This window comes from Fukomys damarensis, unplaced genomic scaffold (genome assembly GCF_012274545.1).
Source record: "Fukomys damarensis isolate Sample0158 unplaced genomic scaffold, DMR_v1.0_HiC HiC_scaffold_5, whole genome shotgun sequence".
Classification (NCBI taxonomy): Eukaryota; Metazoa; Chordata; class Mammalia; order Rodentia; family Bathyergidae; genus Fukomys; species Fukomys damarensis.
In genome coordinates, this window is record NW_022900917.1 from 16,098,517 (window position 1) to 16,119,902 (window position 21,386).

Here is a 21,386-nt window from a genome sequence, read left to right on the forward strand (position 1 = left end):
AATAATTGACTTTGTATCACATCATCTTTTTTCATGGTTTTTCTTGCTATCATGCTGTATATCTAATAAGGTCACCTTTTTTGGGCTCTGGATCTAAATATACTCAACAGCTCATTTGGTTTTATTTACCTGAGCATGTCACAGTCCTTCACAATACGCACTGAAGTAAATTCATCCATCCCACCTTGCACAGAAAACTGAACTTCCTTTCTTTCAAAACATAATACAGGTATTCACTATATACGTGTCTACAAAGATATTCAAGCTAGGAATTAGAAAGATATTCCTCATATTTACTTCTCCTTCACTAGTCATATCTACTGTAGCCACTAAGATTGGATAGCTTTTTTAACCTTTTAAATATTCCTCTGTTCTGTCCAACCTCTATGCATATCAGCACTGTACTGATTCCAAAATTCATGTTTCTTCTACACAATTTTAACAGCAGGATGCAATATCTAACTACTTTACTTACCTCTGGTTTGCCTAACTTATCTGATTCTCTATATTGATCAAAAATCATTTACTGAACAAGAGTATCAGAGAAGCAGACTATAAACAGGGGTATAGCAAATAGGGATTTAAACATTCTATATCTGTAAGAACATGAATGACTGGAAGTATTTATTTATATTCCAAAAGAAGCAAAATGACAGAGGGGAAAAAAACATTGAAAGTCAAAGAGATGAGAATATGACAGTATCTAAGATATCACAAAATTTTTAAAGATGACAAATAAACACATAAGTTGTAAATAACTTAGGACAAGACAGGCAAACTATAAAAGAGCAAGCTGCAGCATGACCAATGCCATTTAAGTATATTTGAAAAAAGAATGTAGGATGGATTATGAAACCAGGAGGACTGCTTGAAAATTGGTAAAATAAACAAGTGCGTTTTCTGATCCAATCTTGATAAATAATGTAATGATAAAGAGTAAATAAATTTCCATATATGTACCAAATGCTTATACCTAAATACTTTTATAAACAATATTTAAAAGGAAGAAAAGGTAAAATATAGTCGAGTAAGAATCTGTATGTTTTTAAGACCTAAAAGAGATTTAAGTATCTTGAAATATCTTTTCCTCAGGATAAGTTTGGCTAAGAAGAATAACCATATGGTTTAAAAGTTGTTTCTACTTCACATTTTAGTGTTGATTATATAGTCATTCTATATTCTCCTAGGAGTAAGAAAATATACTCTGCATCTGGTATGTGATTTTTTTAAAGTCCAAAATAAACAAAGTTGTTCTCTTATTTTTTGAAGAAAAAAATTCAGTCACCATAACATCTAAGGTTTTAAAAATGGAATCTTCTTAAGAGTCATTCAGAATGTATTTCTGAAATAAGGTGAGAATAAAATAATTTAAAATATAAAAAGGACAAACAGGAGCAGTTGCCAAGGGCTTTCTAGGAATGAGTGATTTTACATGAGTATAGAAGACATAAAGAATGGTAGGTAACATATATCAATCTTTTCATAAAATTTAATAAAACAAACACAGCACATTTTCAAACATCACGTAAAAACAATTACCGAGGTATTCTATAGCAACATTGTACACTCAGCCCTTCTACTAAAAACAAAAGTAATAAACACATTTATATAACTTTTAACACAGTATAAATTTCACATAAATTATGTGCACATATATTCAAATGATAACTTTTTAAATTAAATAATTTCCCCTAAAAAGTAGCAGTGTTTAAAGCAAGGAATTAAGGAAAGTCAGAAACTCAGAAGTAAGCAAAGTGATTGAGGCACTTCAAAATTAGTAAAATAAGGCATCTATGTTCACAACTAAGGATGATTTAAGGTAAAGCCTAAAGCCCATTCTGCAATGCAGAAAGTAACAGACTATATAGTTAGTAGGCAAATAGCCGTAATATTAATGTTAGGGTAAGCTAGAAATAAGATTATCCTGTTCTTCCCTTCCTATATGAGCTTTTCACAAACACAAACAGAACTGTAAACTTGAACAGAGGGAAAAATAAAACCAAACAAGCTGGGGCCAGGGATTCAGCTCAGTGGTGCCACCTCACAAGCGCAAAGATTGAAGTTAGATCCCTGGTAACAAAACACAAACAACCCCTCACAACCATAACCAAGATGTTATAAGAGGTAGTAACTCAAATTTTTCATTTTTGGTGCCATAAAAACATATAATAAATTATTTAGTTTCAAATAATCCTCACTTGATAATGTTGTAATATATCAAAAATAAATTCAAACTTCCACAGAAGGAATTTTTCATGCTTTCAAAATATTTCTACAAAGAAATTTCCTATGAAGGTAACTAAGGAAACAAAAGAACCAACAAGAAATATATATGTGATACTAGGCATCCCAGGAAGATTTATAAGAATTGGACAATAACATTAAAAAGTTTAGTTACAAAGAAATAAAAGGAAGCCTTGGAAATATGAATAAAATGTTTGTGAAAGAATCAAAATAAAATATTTATGATGAAAATTAAATTAAATACTATAAAGACCCCAAAAAGAAAAACTAATTTATGGTTTTAGAGGTCAGGATTCGATTTGTTTCTGAAGAAACAGCATCTGGCAAAGGCCTACAGATCACCTGAGTTGCTGGGAATATTTTTCATTTTGATTCAGGTACTGGTAGCATCATATATAGTCTTACATTATAAAAACCATTTGGTTATACACTAAGTGTTGCACAGTTTTCTGTATGATTTATTAGTCTTTATGAAGATTTAGACAAAATTCATCCAACAACTTTAACAGTACATGAACTAAAACTGAAAAGAAAGTTAATGAACTGAACATAGATATTAATCAAACTACCCAGAATGGAAGCCATTAAAATAAAAGAGAGAAAATGTGAAACAGCAAATAACTGACAGGGAAAACACAATAAAAATGAATATATAATGTACATGTAGGAATAACTGCAGCACCCTTAAAAGACAGCAATATTAAATTACAACCAGAGACAAGAGACAAACTATCTTCAAAGAAATACAACATGAGAGTGGATCACTGCAAAGGTCAATGAAAAGTAATAGTTCAGCATAATACTATACATCAAGAAAAAAAATAACTATAAACATAAAGTGTATAGAGAGAATCTCTGGTTTTTGTTTTTGGTTGTTTTTTTTTTTTTTGAGAAAAAAGTCTCACACATGGCAGTGGGTATAACAATCCCCATTTTGAAACTATATTACAAAGCTATTGTGATAAAAACAGCATGGTACTGGCAAAGAAACAGATCTGAGGATCAGTGGAACAGATTGGAAGACACAAAAACAATACCAGATGTATTCAGCTACCTCATCTTTGACAAAGCAGCCGACCACACTCACCAGAGGCAAGATAGTCTCTTTAATAAATGGGGTTGGAAAAACTGGATTTCAACCTGCCAAAGATTAAAACTAGACGCTTATCTTTCACCAAGTACTAAACTAAAATCCAAGTGGATTAAAAATCTAAATATTAAAAAAGGAACACAACTTGCTGGAAGATAAGTTATGCAGAACTCTTGAAGACATTGGCATAGGAAAAGACTTTATGAACAAATCCTCAGTAGCATGGGAACTACCAGAAAGAATAAACAACTGGGATATAATCTTATTAAAAAGCTCCTGCACTGCAAAATAAACCATCAACAGAACTAAAAGACAACCTACAATGTGGGAAAAAATTTTACCAGCTGCTCCACCGACAAAGTACTATTATCGAAAATATATAAAGAGCTCGAAAAAATCATCCACCCCCCAAATATACAGACCCCATTCAAAAATAGGCATCTGAAATGAACAGACATTTCTCAGACAAAGAAGTAAAAGAAACAAGTCAATATATGAAAAAATGTTTCACATCACTGGTCACTCCAAAGGTGCAGAAGAAAACAATACTGAGATGCCACCTCACCCCACAAAAAATGGCTGCTATCAAGAAATCAAACAATTAACAAATATTGGCATGGTTGTGGGAAGAAAGAAACCCTTCTCCATTGTTGGTGGGAGTGCAGACTGTTGCAACCACTGTGGAAATCAATATGAAGATACCTCAAAGAGCTAGGACTAGAGGTTCCATTTGACCCAGCCATCCATCTGCTGGGTATTTTTCCAAAACAATTAAAAGAATCATATCACAGTGATATATTTGCACCTATGTTTATAGCGACAGTTTGTAATAGCTAAAACTTGGAAACAGCCCATCTGCTCATCAGTTGGAGACTGGATAAAAAATATGTGGCTTTTCTATATAATGGAATACAACTCAGCTTTAAAGAATGAGAAATTAGATTCATTCATAGGAAAATGGATACACATTGAGGATATACTCCTATGTGAAATAAATAAGTCACACAGGTGTAAATACCAAATAGTTTCTCTGGTGTGATAAACTATCATAGTATGTAAGATCCTAATGATATAATGGACAATGTGAAATAAGAAGAAAGGGGCTAAAGGTGTAGGGAAAGTTGGAAGGGTAGGGGAAAGCTAAAAAAGGAAAAGAAAAAAATACGAGAAAATGAAAAAATGGAAATGAAGTGCTTGTAAAGAGGGAGGGGAGGAGGGGCTGAAGGGAAGCAAGGACAAGGGGTAAAAGATACCAATGATGAATGTCACTGTACTGTATACCTAAAACGTACCAATAAACTCAATGAGAAAAAAAGAAAAATGGCTCACAAAGCAAGTCAAAATAAAAATATTTTCAAATAAAACTGAGATTTCGCTAACATTATACCACCACAAAAAGAGATTCTAAAGGTTATGTCTTAGGCAGCACTGAAATCATCTGAGATGGAAGGAAGAAGTGAACTGTGAAAAGGCATGCCCAACACGGGTGTTAAAAAATGTGTCATATGGTCCAATGTGGCCAACCGAAAGATCTTTGTAAATAAAGGTGAATATAACTGACAAAATAAAGGTGAATATAACTGACAAAGCAAAATATACTTACTATCTGGCCCTTTTGCTGAAAAAGTTTTCTAACTACCTCCTAAACTACTGATATACATGACAAAACTAAACAACCATAAAATAAGATGAAAATCTTAAGAAAATTTAAAAATTAAAGCTATAATGAAAATGTGAGTAATGATGAACTAATTTGTAGAAAAGGATTAATATGCTTCAAAACTAATGTGCTGCTAGGAAAATGGGTAGACTGATTTATCATATACTTTAACAAGTTAAATATGTATCTTAATATTTCTAGAACTACAGTTAATTTTCAAAAGGATTATTAATTTGTAAGATCAAAAATAATCATGAGGAAATATCTTCTGATATAGAAAACTGAAATTAAAAATATAAAGATGAAACTAAAAGATATAAACAAAAAAAAGTAAAGGACAATTCACAGAATGAAAGAAAATAATTGTAAACTATATATCTGAAAAACCAATAGAATCAAGGCTATACAAAGAATTCTTACAACTCAATTTTAAGAAGGGAATAATGCAACTAAAATGTGGATGAAAGAAATTAATAAAAAACATTAAAGAAGATATACAAATGGCCATTAAACACAGAAAAAGATGCTTCATATCATTCATCACTGGGAAGTAAAAATCAAAACCACAATGAGATACTATTTCATACCCAAGAATGGCTAGAAATATACAAAACAAAATAACAAAAGGTGACAAAATTATGGAGAAATAACAAACTTCATAAATTGTTTGTAAAATGGTATAAATACTTTGGACGACATTAGCAATTCCTCAAAGGCTTAAATGTAACAATAATCACATGGCCTAAAAATTCTACTCAAGGGTAAAATAACAGAAATTAAAACATATCTATGTAGAAATATATAAAATAATGTTTATACCAGAATTCTTTCATAAAAGCCAAAACATGGAAATGATCCAAATGTCGCTAGCTTGATAAATGTATAAGAATGTGATATTTATCCATACAATGGAATGTTATTCACCCATAAATAGAATGAAAATTGCTATTAAAGAAATGTCTTAAAATATCATAAACTGTGAAAGAAACAAGTCACAAAAGATCACTATAGTAATAACAAATTTGTCAGAGCTATTAGAGAAAGGATTGCTGTGTCAAAACAATGATTACACAAGAACAATTTGTAAATTTGTAATTTAAGCCTTAAAATTCTGTTTTTTTATGATAATGGTATTCATATTATTAAGGACTAATGGCTGTGATATACTGTTTATATCTGTTAAGAAAACTAGATTTCAAAGTAAGTTTCTGCACAGAGCAAAATCACAGGAAATCACAATCAAAGTAGGAGAGAAAAACTGTACAGGCTATCTGCTTTTCAGTGATAATATGTATAGTAATTTGAATGAAAAGAGGATGCATATACTTATATACTAATAGTATGAACAAGGTGATGATTCATTTAACAGTGTCAAAAATTTGAGTCTTGTTATTAAAATACAGATTCACATTACTTACTTTGTAACTCAAATTCTCCAGGTTCACATTTTGTTTAAAATTAATGTGTCAAGATTCAAACGGGTATGAATATACAATTTAAGACACTATAAGAAATTAGATATGTACTGGAAAAAGAATCATGGCTCTAATCATCACACCACTATTTACTCTGTGTAAATCAGAAACATAAATACACTATGCTTCAGATAAATAACACATTCATTCCATTGTATTAGAATATATTGATGTAGAACTGAAGTGGTTTCAATTAAGGTCAAGCTTCTTATCATTCTTTGTTTTGCCTAATGCAAACATTGAAAGCCAACTTTCATTCCAAATTAATTTTCCTATGTGTACATGTTAGTGATCTTTTCAGACGATTTACACTTCCATATATGAATATATGACTCATTAAAAGGGATGAATAGTAGTAAATTGTACGAGTTCATTTACTTGGGTCATGAAAATGTGTCAATGAGATTAATTTACATGTACACTGACAAAATTTTTCAAACCCCCAAAATATGAACTATTAACCATAAGGATTTTTTTTAATGTACCTTCTTCAAGGATGGGTCGTGGGATGACAAATGGGATTTCCTGCAGAGGTTCCATACACTTGTGACCAGCACTAATAATCTTTATTTGAGGTAAGCAGAGGACAAGTGTTCCTGGCATGCTGGTTTGTCCATGGTACCAACTTCTTACTGTTCCAGGAATGTCACCAGATACAATTGTACTGGGGGAAGGCAGACTGTCATTTGGAATGAACACACAACAAGACTGCACATCAAGCTAGAAAGGGAAAGGAGAATTAAAATAAATGGATCAGACTAAACATGCCTTTGAATATATAATATCTTCATCAGAATAGATTAATAAAAAACATTTCCCATGTATGTATTTGTTATTTTTACTAAAAAAACAAATACTTTAAAATAACATTTTTCATGCTATAAATTTGATTTAAAACTACCCAGTGACAAAAGATGAAAATTTACCTGCCCTTTACAGTTCTTTCCAGAAAACGCAACTGAGTTAGGAAGTGTGATACCAAAAAAGGTGAGAAAATCCTTGTTCTTTTGGAGTTCAGTGAAATTTTGCTCACACCAACCACACAGATTCTTAAAACTGATATTACTTTTAATGCAAAAATAAAGCTATTTCTGTATGACTTTGGCCCTTAGATTTTCTAATTGCAGACTAAAATACAAGAAAAAAGTTAGAAACACTGTTTAGAGCACTACATGACATTAATGAACTATGAATGAATTATGAATGTTCCTGTCAATAATTTTATATATATGTATTCAAAGTGTCAAGTACACATACACATATATCATAGATTATTCATAGAAACACATACCTAAAATAAGAATAATTAGAAATCTTAAAGATCAGAGCACCATTTCATTGCCTTTTTCACCCTTCAAATTATTACCTAAATTGTGATTTCACATGAAAATTTTATTCTTCCTTTAAAAATTACTTAAACATAGCTATTTAAGTTATCATGTCTTTAGACAGTTGAGACTAAGTCCAAAACCCAAACTGAATTTATTGTGAATTCTTTTTTTTTCTCTCAGTATTGGGGATCGAACTCAGGACCTTGCCCTTGTGAGGCACATGAGACACCACAAAGCTAAATCCTTGACGCACGAATTTTTCATTTGAGTACAAAGTACATCAAAGCCTGTTAATCTTAGTTGGCTCTTCCAAAGTAGTATTTTCTATGCATGTTACTAAATTGTTTAAACAGTCTAGCATACCTAAATTATTTGTTAAAAAAATATAAATTATAACTTGACGTTATACAAAAAAGTGGGCACACACCAAGGTGTTATTTAAAAGTGTGATTAAAAATTTTCTTGAAAAGGGCTTGGACAATCTAGTAAGTTATATTAGCAAGAAGTTTTTTTTAAAGTCATACTTATCCAATTATATTAACTGTACAAATTACTGGGCTTCACGGTAGCACTTCTCTGATCACATCCATCCTCGATGGCACCTTCTTTTGCCCTCCCCGTTTCCGTTCTTCTCGCATCCCTTCCCATTCCATGACAGTCCACCTTCTATTTTCAAAGATTTATTTTCTTTAAGTTTCCATATATGAGAAAAAATACAGAATACTTATGTTTTAAAATCTGGCTATTTTCATTTAATATGGTGGCCTCCAGTTCTATCCATTTTCAAATGGCAATATTTCATAAATAATAAGGAAGGATAAAGTAATATCTTGTTTTAAGGGTTAATACACTGCTGCATGAGAACATGACATGCAATGGGTTTGGAATTTTCTGATATGATAATAAATTTACCAAGCTAAAAATGAGCAAACCTGTGTGTATTTGCTTCACATTTCTGGGCATAGACAAAATGACAACTGCTGGGAAGAAAAATTGCAAAAAAAATTTTTGGCAAAAATAAATGTACTGGTTTATGAATTCATAGTTGACTGTTTTAGTTCTAGAATTTTATCATCCATCTTAGATAATTTAAATATCATGTGGTAGTTGGTTTATTTTCACAGTTTATATTATTTGTTCTGAAACAGCAATAAATCTACAGTGCTGGGTGTGGTGAGGCACTCTGGTAATCCCAGCACTCAGGAGGCTGAGGCAGGAAGACTGCTGTGAATGAGCTCAAGGTTAGCCTCGGCTACACAGTGAATGCAGGACCACCCTAAACTACTTCGGGAGACCCTGTCTCAAAAAATAAACAAACAACAACAAAAAGTCTACATTGTCACAGATATACTGCAATTGTTTTAAAACATTTAATATAACTCACTAGTGTATTAAACATTTCAAAAGGGTACAGTTATTACATGTATTCTATTCAGATTAAAAGGTCAAAATATGAATAATAAACTATTTAACATCACAGTATGTATTGAAGTTATGCTGAAAATTGCTCTATAAAAGGCAAGGTGATGAGTTTAATGTGCTAACATCTACAAACATATACATATTTGTCCGTAGAAATAAATTTTAATAATGCCAAAATTTCTATAAAATACCACAAATTCCTCTGATTCAAGAATCAAATATTTCAACAAACTTCAACAACCTGAGCAATACATACAGAATCAATGGTATATTGGCTTGAGATATATAATTCTAAAAAAACTCATTTACATGTAGAGAACTCATTTAATAAGAATCAAAACATATACATATGTATAATCCAAATTGTTTAAAATTATAGTTACAAATATTATATATACTGAAGGTATCACATAAATCTCTTTACACTTTTAAAATAACTGTTAAACCTCTATGTCTAAAATTGTCATTTCAATGTAAAATGCTGAGTGATTTATATTACTGAATATAAATCTGCAGCAGTAAATTTTGCATTAATGTAAGGATCTGACAATCCAAGGGAAAGAAAATGAAGTAATCTGCCAGTAAGAAGTCCTCAAGCCGGGGGTCAGATCATGTTCATGGAAACCATCTGGTTGGGACCCTCTGAGCCACACCAAACACAAATGATCTTTTAAAAAAATATCCTATTCATTAATGTATCACAGCTGCACTGAGTGTTACTTCATTTTTCCATGGCAACATCCTTTCTGTTTCAAGGATCTTGTTTCAGTTTTGGTAGCAACGTGTTCTTTTGCCAATATTGAACACATTCATGTGTTAAAGTGAAGGGATTATTACAAATTCTTGAAATAGAACCACATTTATTTGGATTCCTATTAGGTCAAAAGGGCTACATATCTAAGTTTTATATATTGAGGATAAACCAATAAAGTAAATGTTTTTGGTATTTTTACTTTAATAAATGAAATGGCTGTAATGCATATTTTCCTAGTTTCAAGTTAAGATATCATTTGAAAAGATATACACCATTATGTTCCCCCACTCTTTTATGTAAGGTTTGGAAAACTTAAATTTTCGGATTTATGTGCTCTATAATTGTGGGTGCAACTCAGTTACAACAAAATCTTAGGTTTTATTTATATACTAATTGAACATTTTAATTAGCCAATGGCCGTTATATAAAACATTTCACATACACTGCAAATATTTTCAAATGTTGTGCCATACTTCTCTGCTCTTTTAAATAATGTTACTATTTCCTATTCCCAAGTAACATATTCTTCTTTGGTTAAAACCTGAAATTTTAATGTTAGTGATATTTTTAAAAATTTCTCCAAAACAAGGGTTTTTCTTTAAGATCAATTTCAAAATAAAAATAAACATTATAAGTTATATTTTATTTATCTTTTCTTTAGTTATGCATTCTTTAATATCTACTATGAACTGAGCAGAAAGTTAGGAATACAGAGACAAAAGCATGGTCCAGCATTTAAAAGACTTAAGAACATTTTCCTACATGAGCAAATTATAAGAATTATCATTATAATGTAAGCTGTATGAAATCAAACACACTGCCTATTTTGTTCAATCTGTCTTACTATATGGAATGGAACCTAGTATGCACTAAGTACTCAATAAATGATTGTGTAAAAAGTAAACAGATATTATCATCAAAGTTAAAACTAACTACTTTATGTATATTGCTTATAATTTCACTCCAAGGAGATAGTCTAACAGAGCAATTAATAAAGTTGACTTGTCACTCTAGCTATAGGAACTTTGACAAATTATTTAAATCCTCATGACTTCCATTTCCTCAAAATTTTTAGGAGAATTTATATAAAGAAATAGCTGGGTGTGGAGGCGCATGCCTGTACTCAGGAGGCTGAGACAGTAGGATCAATGTGAGTTTGAGAACACTCTGGGCTACATAGTGAGTTCCAGGTCAGTCTCAACTACATAGTGAGAGCCTGTCTCAAAAAAAAAAAAAAAAGAATTTATATACAGAATTTATATAAAGATTTAATGCAGTAAATATTAACTACAAAGTAGCTAAATAAACAAATTCAATAAAAAATAAGTGTCTATTATTTCCCAGACATAATATACTGGGCTTCAGAGATTTAGAAAAGATATATTCTAAAATGCAATTTACCTTGTATATAAGAGCCCTCAAAATAAGCATTTCATTTATATTATAACAAATATACAAACCATAACCCAAAATATTTTCCTATTTTATAAATTTTTAATGTGTCATGAAAATATTGTAAGAAATTGAAATACATCCAATTAGGGACCTTAAGTTAAAAATCTCAAAAGTGATTCTAGTTACCTTCCTGTTCAAAAGTACTATAAATCTCTATACTTTTTCTATAAAAACTTGTCAAGGAAAGACATGAAAAATTTCCTAGAATGCAATTCCAGACTTCCTTCCTTAAAACCAGGGTAAAATGGTTGTCACTGATGAATGCCTATAAATAAGAATGTGGTCTTCTGTGCAAAACTTCCAGTGTTTTATGTTTGAAAACCTTCTTTCATAATTAATGTAACTGATAGTTCATCTGTAAGGCTTCAAATGTCTACTCCTATTTGCTCCTGATGGGACACCATGCAATATGATTATTTCATCACCGGCTATGCTCCATAAGAAATTTCCTAGGAGAAAGAATTCAATTGGCCCAGCCAAACTGGCATATGGTGTACTGCTTTAGGCACTCTGACTGACACTCAGATTAAAACTACACAAAATGCAGTGCTTAGTCCACTAAAGGATTAACATAATTACTGACAAAAGTAAGGGACCAGGATGGTCTCCTCCCACCACCCAAAAGGAAAAAACAAAACCAGAAGATTCTAGAGAATAACAGCAAGAACTTTGATGCATATGAGAAAAAAGGCTGAGTTTGGCAATGAAAGACAAAGTGCTTCTTTCTGTGGAATCCCAGGCCGCAGCATTTCTATTTTGTTAACTGCATGCCAATACTAATTATGTACTTGCAGAATAAAAATGTGGCATTTTAAAGTGTAATAGATAGGATCTTCGCTAATGAGCAGACTGAGAAAAGTAATAAAAAACAATTGAGTTTATCATAATCTATTGTTTAAAATCCCAAAAATCGAGTTCATATAGAACAAGATGTTTATGATCACACATATTATTATAAGATAATCCATTATAATGAAGTATGAAAGCTATATTTCTCCACTGAAAAAATAAATAGGTTATAGTAAACACTGTTAATGTTTTAATTCAATATAAGTTTTTCTATCTTAAGTGAAAAAGAATATGAGCTTAGTCAATTTTAACCTTGGCTCCAAAATCAACTTTCCAAAAACTCTGGGCCCGAACACATTTACTTGCTCAAATTCCCACTACTAGAATTATCCTTTTATGGCTTTAAATTATGTTGCTCTATTATAGCAGATGAAGAAATAAAAGGCAGAAAAAGGGTAATTCATAATAATATAAGATTAAATTCACTGTAGTTGATGAAACTCATTAGGCATTCTATCACTATGTTACAAACAAAACAATCAAAAGCATCCTAAAAGAATGTTAGAATGACTATTAATCTATTCACACTGCAGATAAGCAAAGTAAAGCCCATAGTTAACATTCAGAACTTGATAATAGTGACCACTGGCTCCTTGAAAGTATAAACTACCTTGGTACCAAGAACTCTCTAGCTTCTCATCCTACATTTCTGAGTACTATCTTACAATTTCTTACAAGGACATTTTCCTTCCACTGACTACTTTAAAAATGGCGTTCCCTCGACCCACTGCTCTTTCAACTTGACATGTTTTCTTGAATGACTCATTTCTTGGTTTTGGTCATCTGTAAGATGATTCCCAAAATTATAACTCTACTCTGAATGTGCCTTTAAACTCTACCTATGAATTTTCTTCTACTAACAGATACCTGGATATCACACACATATTTCAAATACATGTGTAAATTCAAACTTCCTATCTATCCTCCTTTCATTAAAGGTGTACTCCTTTCATAAAGTGAAAAAGCTATACTCCTTCCATTAAATGGCATTACTATCTACGCAAATACCAGACTTAGAACTAAGCCAACCTATTCTGTTCTGTTATTCCTAAAAATACTAATTAATAAGCCCTGCTGATTTTACTCTAAATCTCTTAGACTGTTCAACTTGGCTTACTGCCTAGTGTTCCCAAAACATTGTTTTATATACTTTCTTCATTTTGTTTGGTTGTTTCAGGCAGTAAAATAAATTTGACCTCTGTTAATTCTCTCTGGACAGAGGAAGACATTCTCCAGTATATCTTATACTGTGGAATACAGATGTGTTTACCTGTTAGCTTATAAATACCAAGACTTCTGACACCATTTGGAATCATAAAATGGAATGCTTTTCTGAGAGCTGTCAAATAATCATTAACTTAATATTATTGTTCATATTCCCTGTTATTGACTTTTAAAATGATATTTTTAAAAAAGGATAAATAAATCATGTTATACAATACTTTACAGATTGATAACGACACATGAGGAACTGGGTATAGAGGTGCACTCTTGTACTCCCAGCAGGCTGGGATGCTGAGGCACAAGGATAACAAGTTTGAGAGGAGCCCTACTTAGTGAGATCCTGTCTCAAAAGAGGGCTGGGTATACATAAAAGTGTGAAAGTCCTGAGATAAATCCTCAGTACCACCGAAGGGGGGGGGGCGGCAAAAATGTACTTGTAATACCAGTGTTTATATTGTTATGAAATAGCGTTTAGGATCATAGTAAACTGTAAATAGATAATTTTTGTTGATAGTTATCATATTCTAGACCAATTAACATTGTTGAGTCAATTTTTCTATGACTCTATATATATTTTCTTAATAGTTATTTTCAAACTGATTTACTCCATTACTTCCTCCAAAATGAAAATTTTGTTACATCTCCCTTGTAGCATAAAGAAACTCCAGCATATACTAAATTTAAGATGGAGAAAACTTTTGTCTTTATGTGTTTATTTTGCCAACACTTTGGCTGAGTATTTTCCTAGATATGAAACTGTATGCTAACAGTTTGTTTTCCCTAGCATATTAAAAGGTGATATTACATTTTCTTTTGGCCTTGACTATTTCATTTTTGTTTTTTTGTGTTGAAGGGTTGAAATCAAGGTTTTGACACTAAGCTACAACCCCAGCTGTTTTAAAAATTCTTTTACTTTGAGACAAGGTCTTACAAGTCTTTAAGTTTCCCAGGCTGGCCACCAACCTGCAATCCTCTGGACTCAGTCTCCCCAAGTGCTAGAATAACAGTCTTATACCAGTCTTCTGATAAAATGTCAGGAGTTATCCCTATCATTGTTCATGTATATATGATATACTTTTGGTTTTTGCCTATTTTAAAGGTTTTCTTTTAATGTTTCATTTTAGGATTTTAGCATACTAGTGCTACAGTAATGCCAATTTGGGGGTTCAGGTGTCTATGGGCTTAAAATAACTCTAAATTTGTAGATCATCCAAATTGCTCTAACTGCTGAGGTGTAAGCAATTTTCTCTTGCAATATTTTTCATCATAATCAGAAGTGATATTGATCTTACTTAGATATTACTGTATGCTATAATTAAAATTCCATGAACATGTATCCACTATCAGTCTTTCAAATTTTATGTAAAAAGGACTTTATATAAAAACCTAAAATTTGCAGCTGTTATTTTTACCTAATTCTTGTGAGAGCAATTAGATAAGCATCCAATTGTATATATTTTTATCAGTTTAAATGATCTGGAAGTAAGCAATTTAAAAAGACTGAATTACTCTCACTTAAAATTGAAAGTAAATGAGAAGAAAATTTAATAATAAAGTAAGAAAATACGTAGATTATAATTATATTTGTTATAATTATGTTAATTCCAATTCACATTATTTCAATACAGAAATAAGTGATCTGTACATTTGAGCTTTCAAATCTTTCAAATAATATTTACAAGAAAAAAAGGTAGCATGAATGAGTTTTTCAAATGGTAAGAATCACGTCAAGATGTGTAAACTTTTACAGAAGGCATAAATGTTTCATATAATTTTGTTTATAATAAGCAAAGTATATCTATTGTTTTCGATTCATTGTGCAAATGAGATTACCGTGACTATTGAGAGAAATATTTACCAATGTTAATAATGCTAAAAATGTTTAAATATTATAGGAATTAGAGTCACATTTCTCACTTTTATTTTACCTGTACTGTAAGACTCTTTACTGCATTCCATACTACTCCAATAAATTCTTTCATTTTTTCTTCAGGACTTCTGGAGCCTTCAGATATATTCAACATGGCTTTGACAGGAACAGACAATGGTCGGGACTCTAAGAATAAGAATAGGTAATTTTTTAAGGAAAACATACTTTTTAATTTTGCACAAGTATATAAAAATACTTTAAAATGTTTTCTTTTGTTGTTTAAATCTTGTACATCAGATTACAAGCTGTCATAATAGGCCATTTTATCTTGTAAAATTACTTTACACTATTCAAGGAATTGATCACTGGGAGGTAGAATTACAGCATTAGGGCGATGTTCTATTTATTGATTATACAGAAGTTCTTCTTTATGAAAATTCATTAAGCTATTCTTTAATTATTTTTATTGGCACATTTTAGGTATACAATACAGTTACAATCATCATGGGGATTTTGTACCTTTACATGACGTATCTTGGTTCTTATTTTTTCCCCAATTTCCCTGGCCTCCCTTCAACACCTCCACCCTTCCATGTTTACAAAGACTTTGTTTCCATTTTTTTCTTTTCTCTGATTTTTCCCTTTCCCTTCTTACCTTTCCCCTACCCCTCCCATATCCCCTAAACCTTTAGACTGTTTCTTCCTATTACACAATATCAATTATACAATTTTGATCCTTAATGTACACTTTTAGTTTATCATACCAGAGAAATTATACGGTATTTACACATTACAGATTGATAACAAGACATGAGGAACTGGGTATAGAGGTGCACTCTTGTAATCCCAGCAGGCTAGGATGCTGAGGCACAAGGATCACAAGTTTGAGAGGAGCCCTACTTAGTGAGACCCTGTCTCAAAAGCAGGCTGGGATACATAAGTGTCAAAGTCCTGAGATCAATCCTCAGTACCACAGAAGCAGGGAGCACGAATTTACTTTTAATACCAGTGTTTATATTGTTATGAAATAGTGTTTAGGATCATAGTAAACTGCAAACATCATTTTTCCTGTTAATTTCACTTGAGTATGTCCTCAATGTACATCCTATAAACGTCTGTGTCTCTAGTTTCTTTTTCTTTATAGCTGAGTAGTACTCCATTTTATTAAAAAAACCACATCTTCTTCATCCATTCTCCAGTTGATGGGCAATCAGGCTGTTTCCAAATTTGATCTATTATAAACTGTGTTGCTATAAACATGAGTGAGCATATATCGCTGTGGTATGATGGTTTTAATTCTTTTGGGAAGATACCCAGCAGTATAATAACTGGGTCAAATAGGGCTTCTAGCCCTAATTGTTTAAGGATTCTCCGTATTAATTTCAACAGTGGCTGCACCAGTCTGCACTCCTACCAATAATTTAGAAGGGTTCCTATCGCCCAGCAATCCCACCAGCATTTGTTATTGGTTGATTTTTTGATAGCAGCCATTCTTTCTGGGGTGAGGTGGAATCTCACTGTTGTTTTCATCTTCATCTCTATAATGATTAGTTATGCTAAACATTTTTTCATATGTTTATTTGGTGTTTTTACTTATCTTTGAAATGTCTGTGCATTTCAGATGCCCATTTTTAAATTGGGTCTTTATATTTGGGGGTCTGATTTTTGGGGTTCTTTATATATTCTAGATAGTAAACCTTTGACTGAGGAACAGTTGGTAAAAATTTTTTCCCATATTGTAGGTTGTCTCTTAGCTCTGTTAGTAATTTCTTTTGCAATACAGAACCTTTAAAAAAGATAAGATCCCAGTTGAATATTTGTGCTAGTTCCCGTGCTACTGAGGATTTGTTCATTAAGATGCTTCCTATGCCAGCGTCTTTCAGAGTTTTATCTAACTTATCTTCCAATACGTTTAGTGTTTCTGTTTTAATATTTAGATCTTTTATCCACTTAGATTTTAGTTTAGTGCATGGTGAAAGATAGGGGTTTAATTTTAATCTTTAGCAAGTTGGAATCCAGTGTTTCTAAAACCATTTATTAAACAGGCTATCTTTTCCTCCAGTGAGGATGACATAGATGAGATAGCTGAGCATGTCTGGAGTTGTTTCCACATCTTCTAATCAATTCCACTACTATTTAATTTAATCATTTTTTCAGTATAAAAATAACATGCCCACAAAAATGTTTCTTCAAAACAACTGATAGTAAATGGATATTCCCATATGTGAAATTTTCTGATTACAAAAGCTTAGCCACAAAATCAATTTTTAAAAAGTGATTTTGGTGGTGACTAAAAGAAGTACATGAAAAGTAATGAAATGTGATATTGTATTATATATGATTGAAGATTTTTGTTCATTCAAACAAATTAGAAAGTTTCAACTATTTTTATAATGAAAGATATCAGTAATTACTCTAAATAATTTAATAATTTATAACAGTGCATAGATTAAATGTTTATAACTAAGCAGATGCATATATATATATTTATGTTAATACAAAAATAAACTTTGTATGATTTTATGTAATGTTAAACTAGCATAGGATACATAAATCAGGCCTTGATTTTTAAGATTTATTAAATTTTGAATACACCAGGATGTTTTCCAAAGTAAATGCTATCATATCACCATCATGAGACTGGTTACCACACCCACTCACACTTCCCATCTCCCCTGACCTGGTTCATACATATGCACTCATGGTGATTTAAAATATCTTAAGTGCACCAAGCATGGACCTTTATCATTCTTAGAAGCCCAAAGACTATGGCATTGTACCAAACAGAAATTTTTTAAAAATATACTTGTTAAAGAAAGTGTAGGAGAAATTGAAAGAGATATCCAAGACAAAACATTATACGCAGATGAGTCAAAAATGTAAATGCCCAGTGTTGCTAGTCTGCTTGAGATTTTTAAGAAATTTACAGAAGCAAGGTGGGAAGAAAGGCAAGAAAATTAGATGAAGTCAGAGATACCTATAGGAACCAAAAAATACAAGGTATATTTAGGCCACGGCAAGAAGACCGATTCTGACTTTAAGAAAACTAAAATGTAACAATGGAATCTAAATATGGACATGGCATAATTGAACATTTGTTTTGAAATAATTTTTCTGGATGGTATACATAAAGTTGACCATATCGTTCAAGTTGTGAGAGATGGCAGTAGCGATGAAGATAGCAAGAAGTACCAGAAATCTGTAACCATTTCCAAAATATAACCAACCAGACTTAGTGATGGGCTAGATATACACTGCGAGATATAAAGAAGACAAGATGATTACAAGGTGTTAGATCTGAAGAACTGAGAGAATCGAGCAGTAAGAAAAGAAAATTAGAGAGAAAAAGAAACCTACATTTTTGAACATGTTGAGAATTTAATTAGAAATAAAGTAAAAATATCAAAGTGGCAAATGGATAAACAATTACAAAAATAGAAGAGCATGTATATAAACAGATAATTCACAGAAAAAAATGGAAAAATTTTGAGTAAAATGTTCAAACTTGCTAATAAACAAGAATACAAAATTAAAGGTATCACTCAGATGTCCTTTTCATCTCTTGCTACAGCAAACATTTAAAAAAAGTTAACTCGTATGCCTGCAAAATTTGATGGTTGAAGCGTTTTGTGACAATGTTTCATATAATGGGAACAAATAGTACAAGGGAAGTCTCAATAGCAGGACTGTAATGAGGGAAGGGCAATTTATATCTATCAAAATTTAAACATATATATTCTCCTACATACTATTTTTATGAATCTAGGAAAAATAAATACTAAAGAACGAGAAAATATATGTATATGTTATAGATGTGCAGCAATGGAAACTATCTGCAGTAGCAAAAACAGGAAGGAGGGAGAGGAGGAATATAAGAGGGTAGAGAGGAAGAGAGAGAAGGCTAAATATTTTCTTGTCCATGAAGAAATGGTTTAATCTTGTAATAGTTGCAATAAAGATTATAATTCCACAGTTTAAAGATGAGATACAGTTGAAGTTAGGACAAAAGTATATTTTGATACCACATAAAATGATAAAAAATCTCTCTTTAGGGTACAATAAAAATATTATTAAAATAGTATGTAAGTTTGAGTTGTAGACTTACCTACAAATACATAGAAAAGTTTACTAAAGAATTAAAAGCAAACCTGAACAGAAATTACTGTACTATAGAAGGGTACTGTAGAAATGAAGAAGGATAAAAAGATGCAATTATTATTAATTCTCTACCATGTATATCAGCATTAATTATTTTACAAGAATTATCTATTATATTTTTAAACATACATACTGCTTCACTTTGTACTTATCTGGACTGCTTTATTTTTATTTTTCTTTGTTAGTAATTAGTGGATGAAAACGGTTATGTAAACTTACTGATAATCCCTACCAATTTAAATAACTGGCTGAAAAATGCAGATCAAATATAAAACTTTTGTGAAATAGCAAATGTAAAGAGGTTCACAAAACTTGTTCTTTATAAAATTATTTTTAAAATCTACTGCTATAAAATATTTATTCTAAATAGTTATTACTGTTATAATTTAAAATTCAATTTCATAAATGTTGACAATGGCACTACTACATGATTATGAAGCAATATTTCCAGCAACAAGTAACCAAGAGTGACATGTTGATTATAAATGCTGTATGCTGATATAATAATATAATAAAAAAGTAAGATGAATTAAAGTCAGCATGTGGCTTAACCTTGCTATCCAAATAGTTGAGAAATATGTAATCAATTAAATTTTTCTTTAATTAACATAACCTGGTAGTCAGACAAACAAAAATACTATTTTGGATACACTAATCTTTATCAAGTAGGAGGACAACTTTGTAGTGAAGAAAGGACAGTATTTTCTGTAGTTAGACATATTCTACACAATAGGATATTTTATAAAACTGAAAATCTTGATCTATATTTTATTCAGGTGAAATTTCTACACATCTACTACATTCCACACACTGCTCTAAGTACTTTAAAAATAATCACCCCATTAAAACTCATAAAAAACTACAAGGAATGCACTGTTATGCAGACTCTTGTTATAACGACTTTCAGATAAGGAAACAGATCATAGAGATGATAAGTAACTTATTTCCTAGGTGTCAAAAGAAAAACATAAATCTCAGCAGCTGGACTCCAGAGTTTATCCTATTAATTTTTATGCTAAACTGCCTCATCTATTGTATAAACTCTACAGAAGTGCTTTGACTTCTGTCAAATATATAATAAATATATAGTATCTACACAATTAATATAGTGCCACAAAAATATAGAAAGTATGCTTTACTCCCACTGAAGATATAACAAACTTACTTTTCACATGAAAAGACACATTACATGTCTCTATTTTCAAAGATAAATAAAGGTAACTTCATAACAAAGTTTTATTGGTTAAAATATTATTTCATGTGGCTATATTACCACAACTGAGTATTCTTTTATATATATGTCATGGAAAAAAAAATAAGACCATTACAGTCAGTTAACTTGAGTTAGTGTTTTAACTGTATAATTTGTCATATGATTTGATAGAAGCAATTTATCTGTTAAGTGTAAGTTTTCTCATCTATAACAAAAAGCTAAAAATGGTAAGATTCCATATCAAGAATAGAATTCCGTTTAAATGCTTAAATATGCATATATATATATATATATATATATTATATATATAACCAGATTATGAAAAAACTAAAATGTACAGAATGGTAAAAACTTTAAACTATTCATTGATGATAACATATAAAAAAGAACTTGAAGATTACTCAATCTAAACCTGACTTCTAAGCCTTTTCTACAAAAATCAGCCTATTAGTTCTACCCTAAATGTTATTTCCTCTGAGAAATGGTCACTGACTTCCAAAAATTAGATTTCATCCTTCCTCTATAATCTTGGCAGAATTCTGACATAATTGTATATAATGTATAATTCTTCATGGTATAATATTAAACATTTGAAGGTTTCACTCTGCAAAAGCAGCAATGGAGCACAGTGATATGGGCTA

At 31.1% G+C, this 21,386-nt stretch overlaps 1 protein-coding gene across 4 annotated transcripts in view; it reads right to left on the reverse strand.

The window, feature by feature from the left end:
- The window catches only part of Vps13b (vacuolar protein sorting 13 homolog B), a 675,222-nt gene that overhangs the window by 383,319 nt on the left and 270,517 nt on the right, over nt 1-21,386 (reverse strand). For all 4 annotated transcript variants that reach the window (XM_033759979.1, XM_010619560.3, XM_010619559.3 and 1 more), the window contains exons 22-23: nt 15,433-15,560; nt 6,955-7,189 (exon numbers count right to left, since the gene is read on the reverse strand). In XM_033759979.1, the coding sequence (XP_033615870.1) occupies nt 6,955-7,189; nt 15,433-15,560 (363 nt within the window). The remainder of the gene's footprint in view (nt 1-6,954; nt 7,190-15,432; nt 15,561-21,386) is intronic.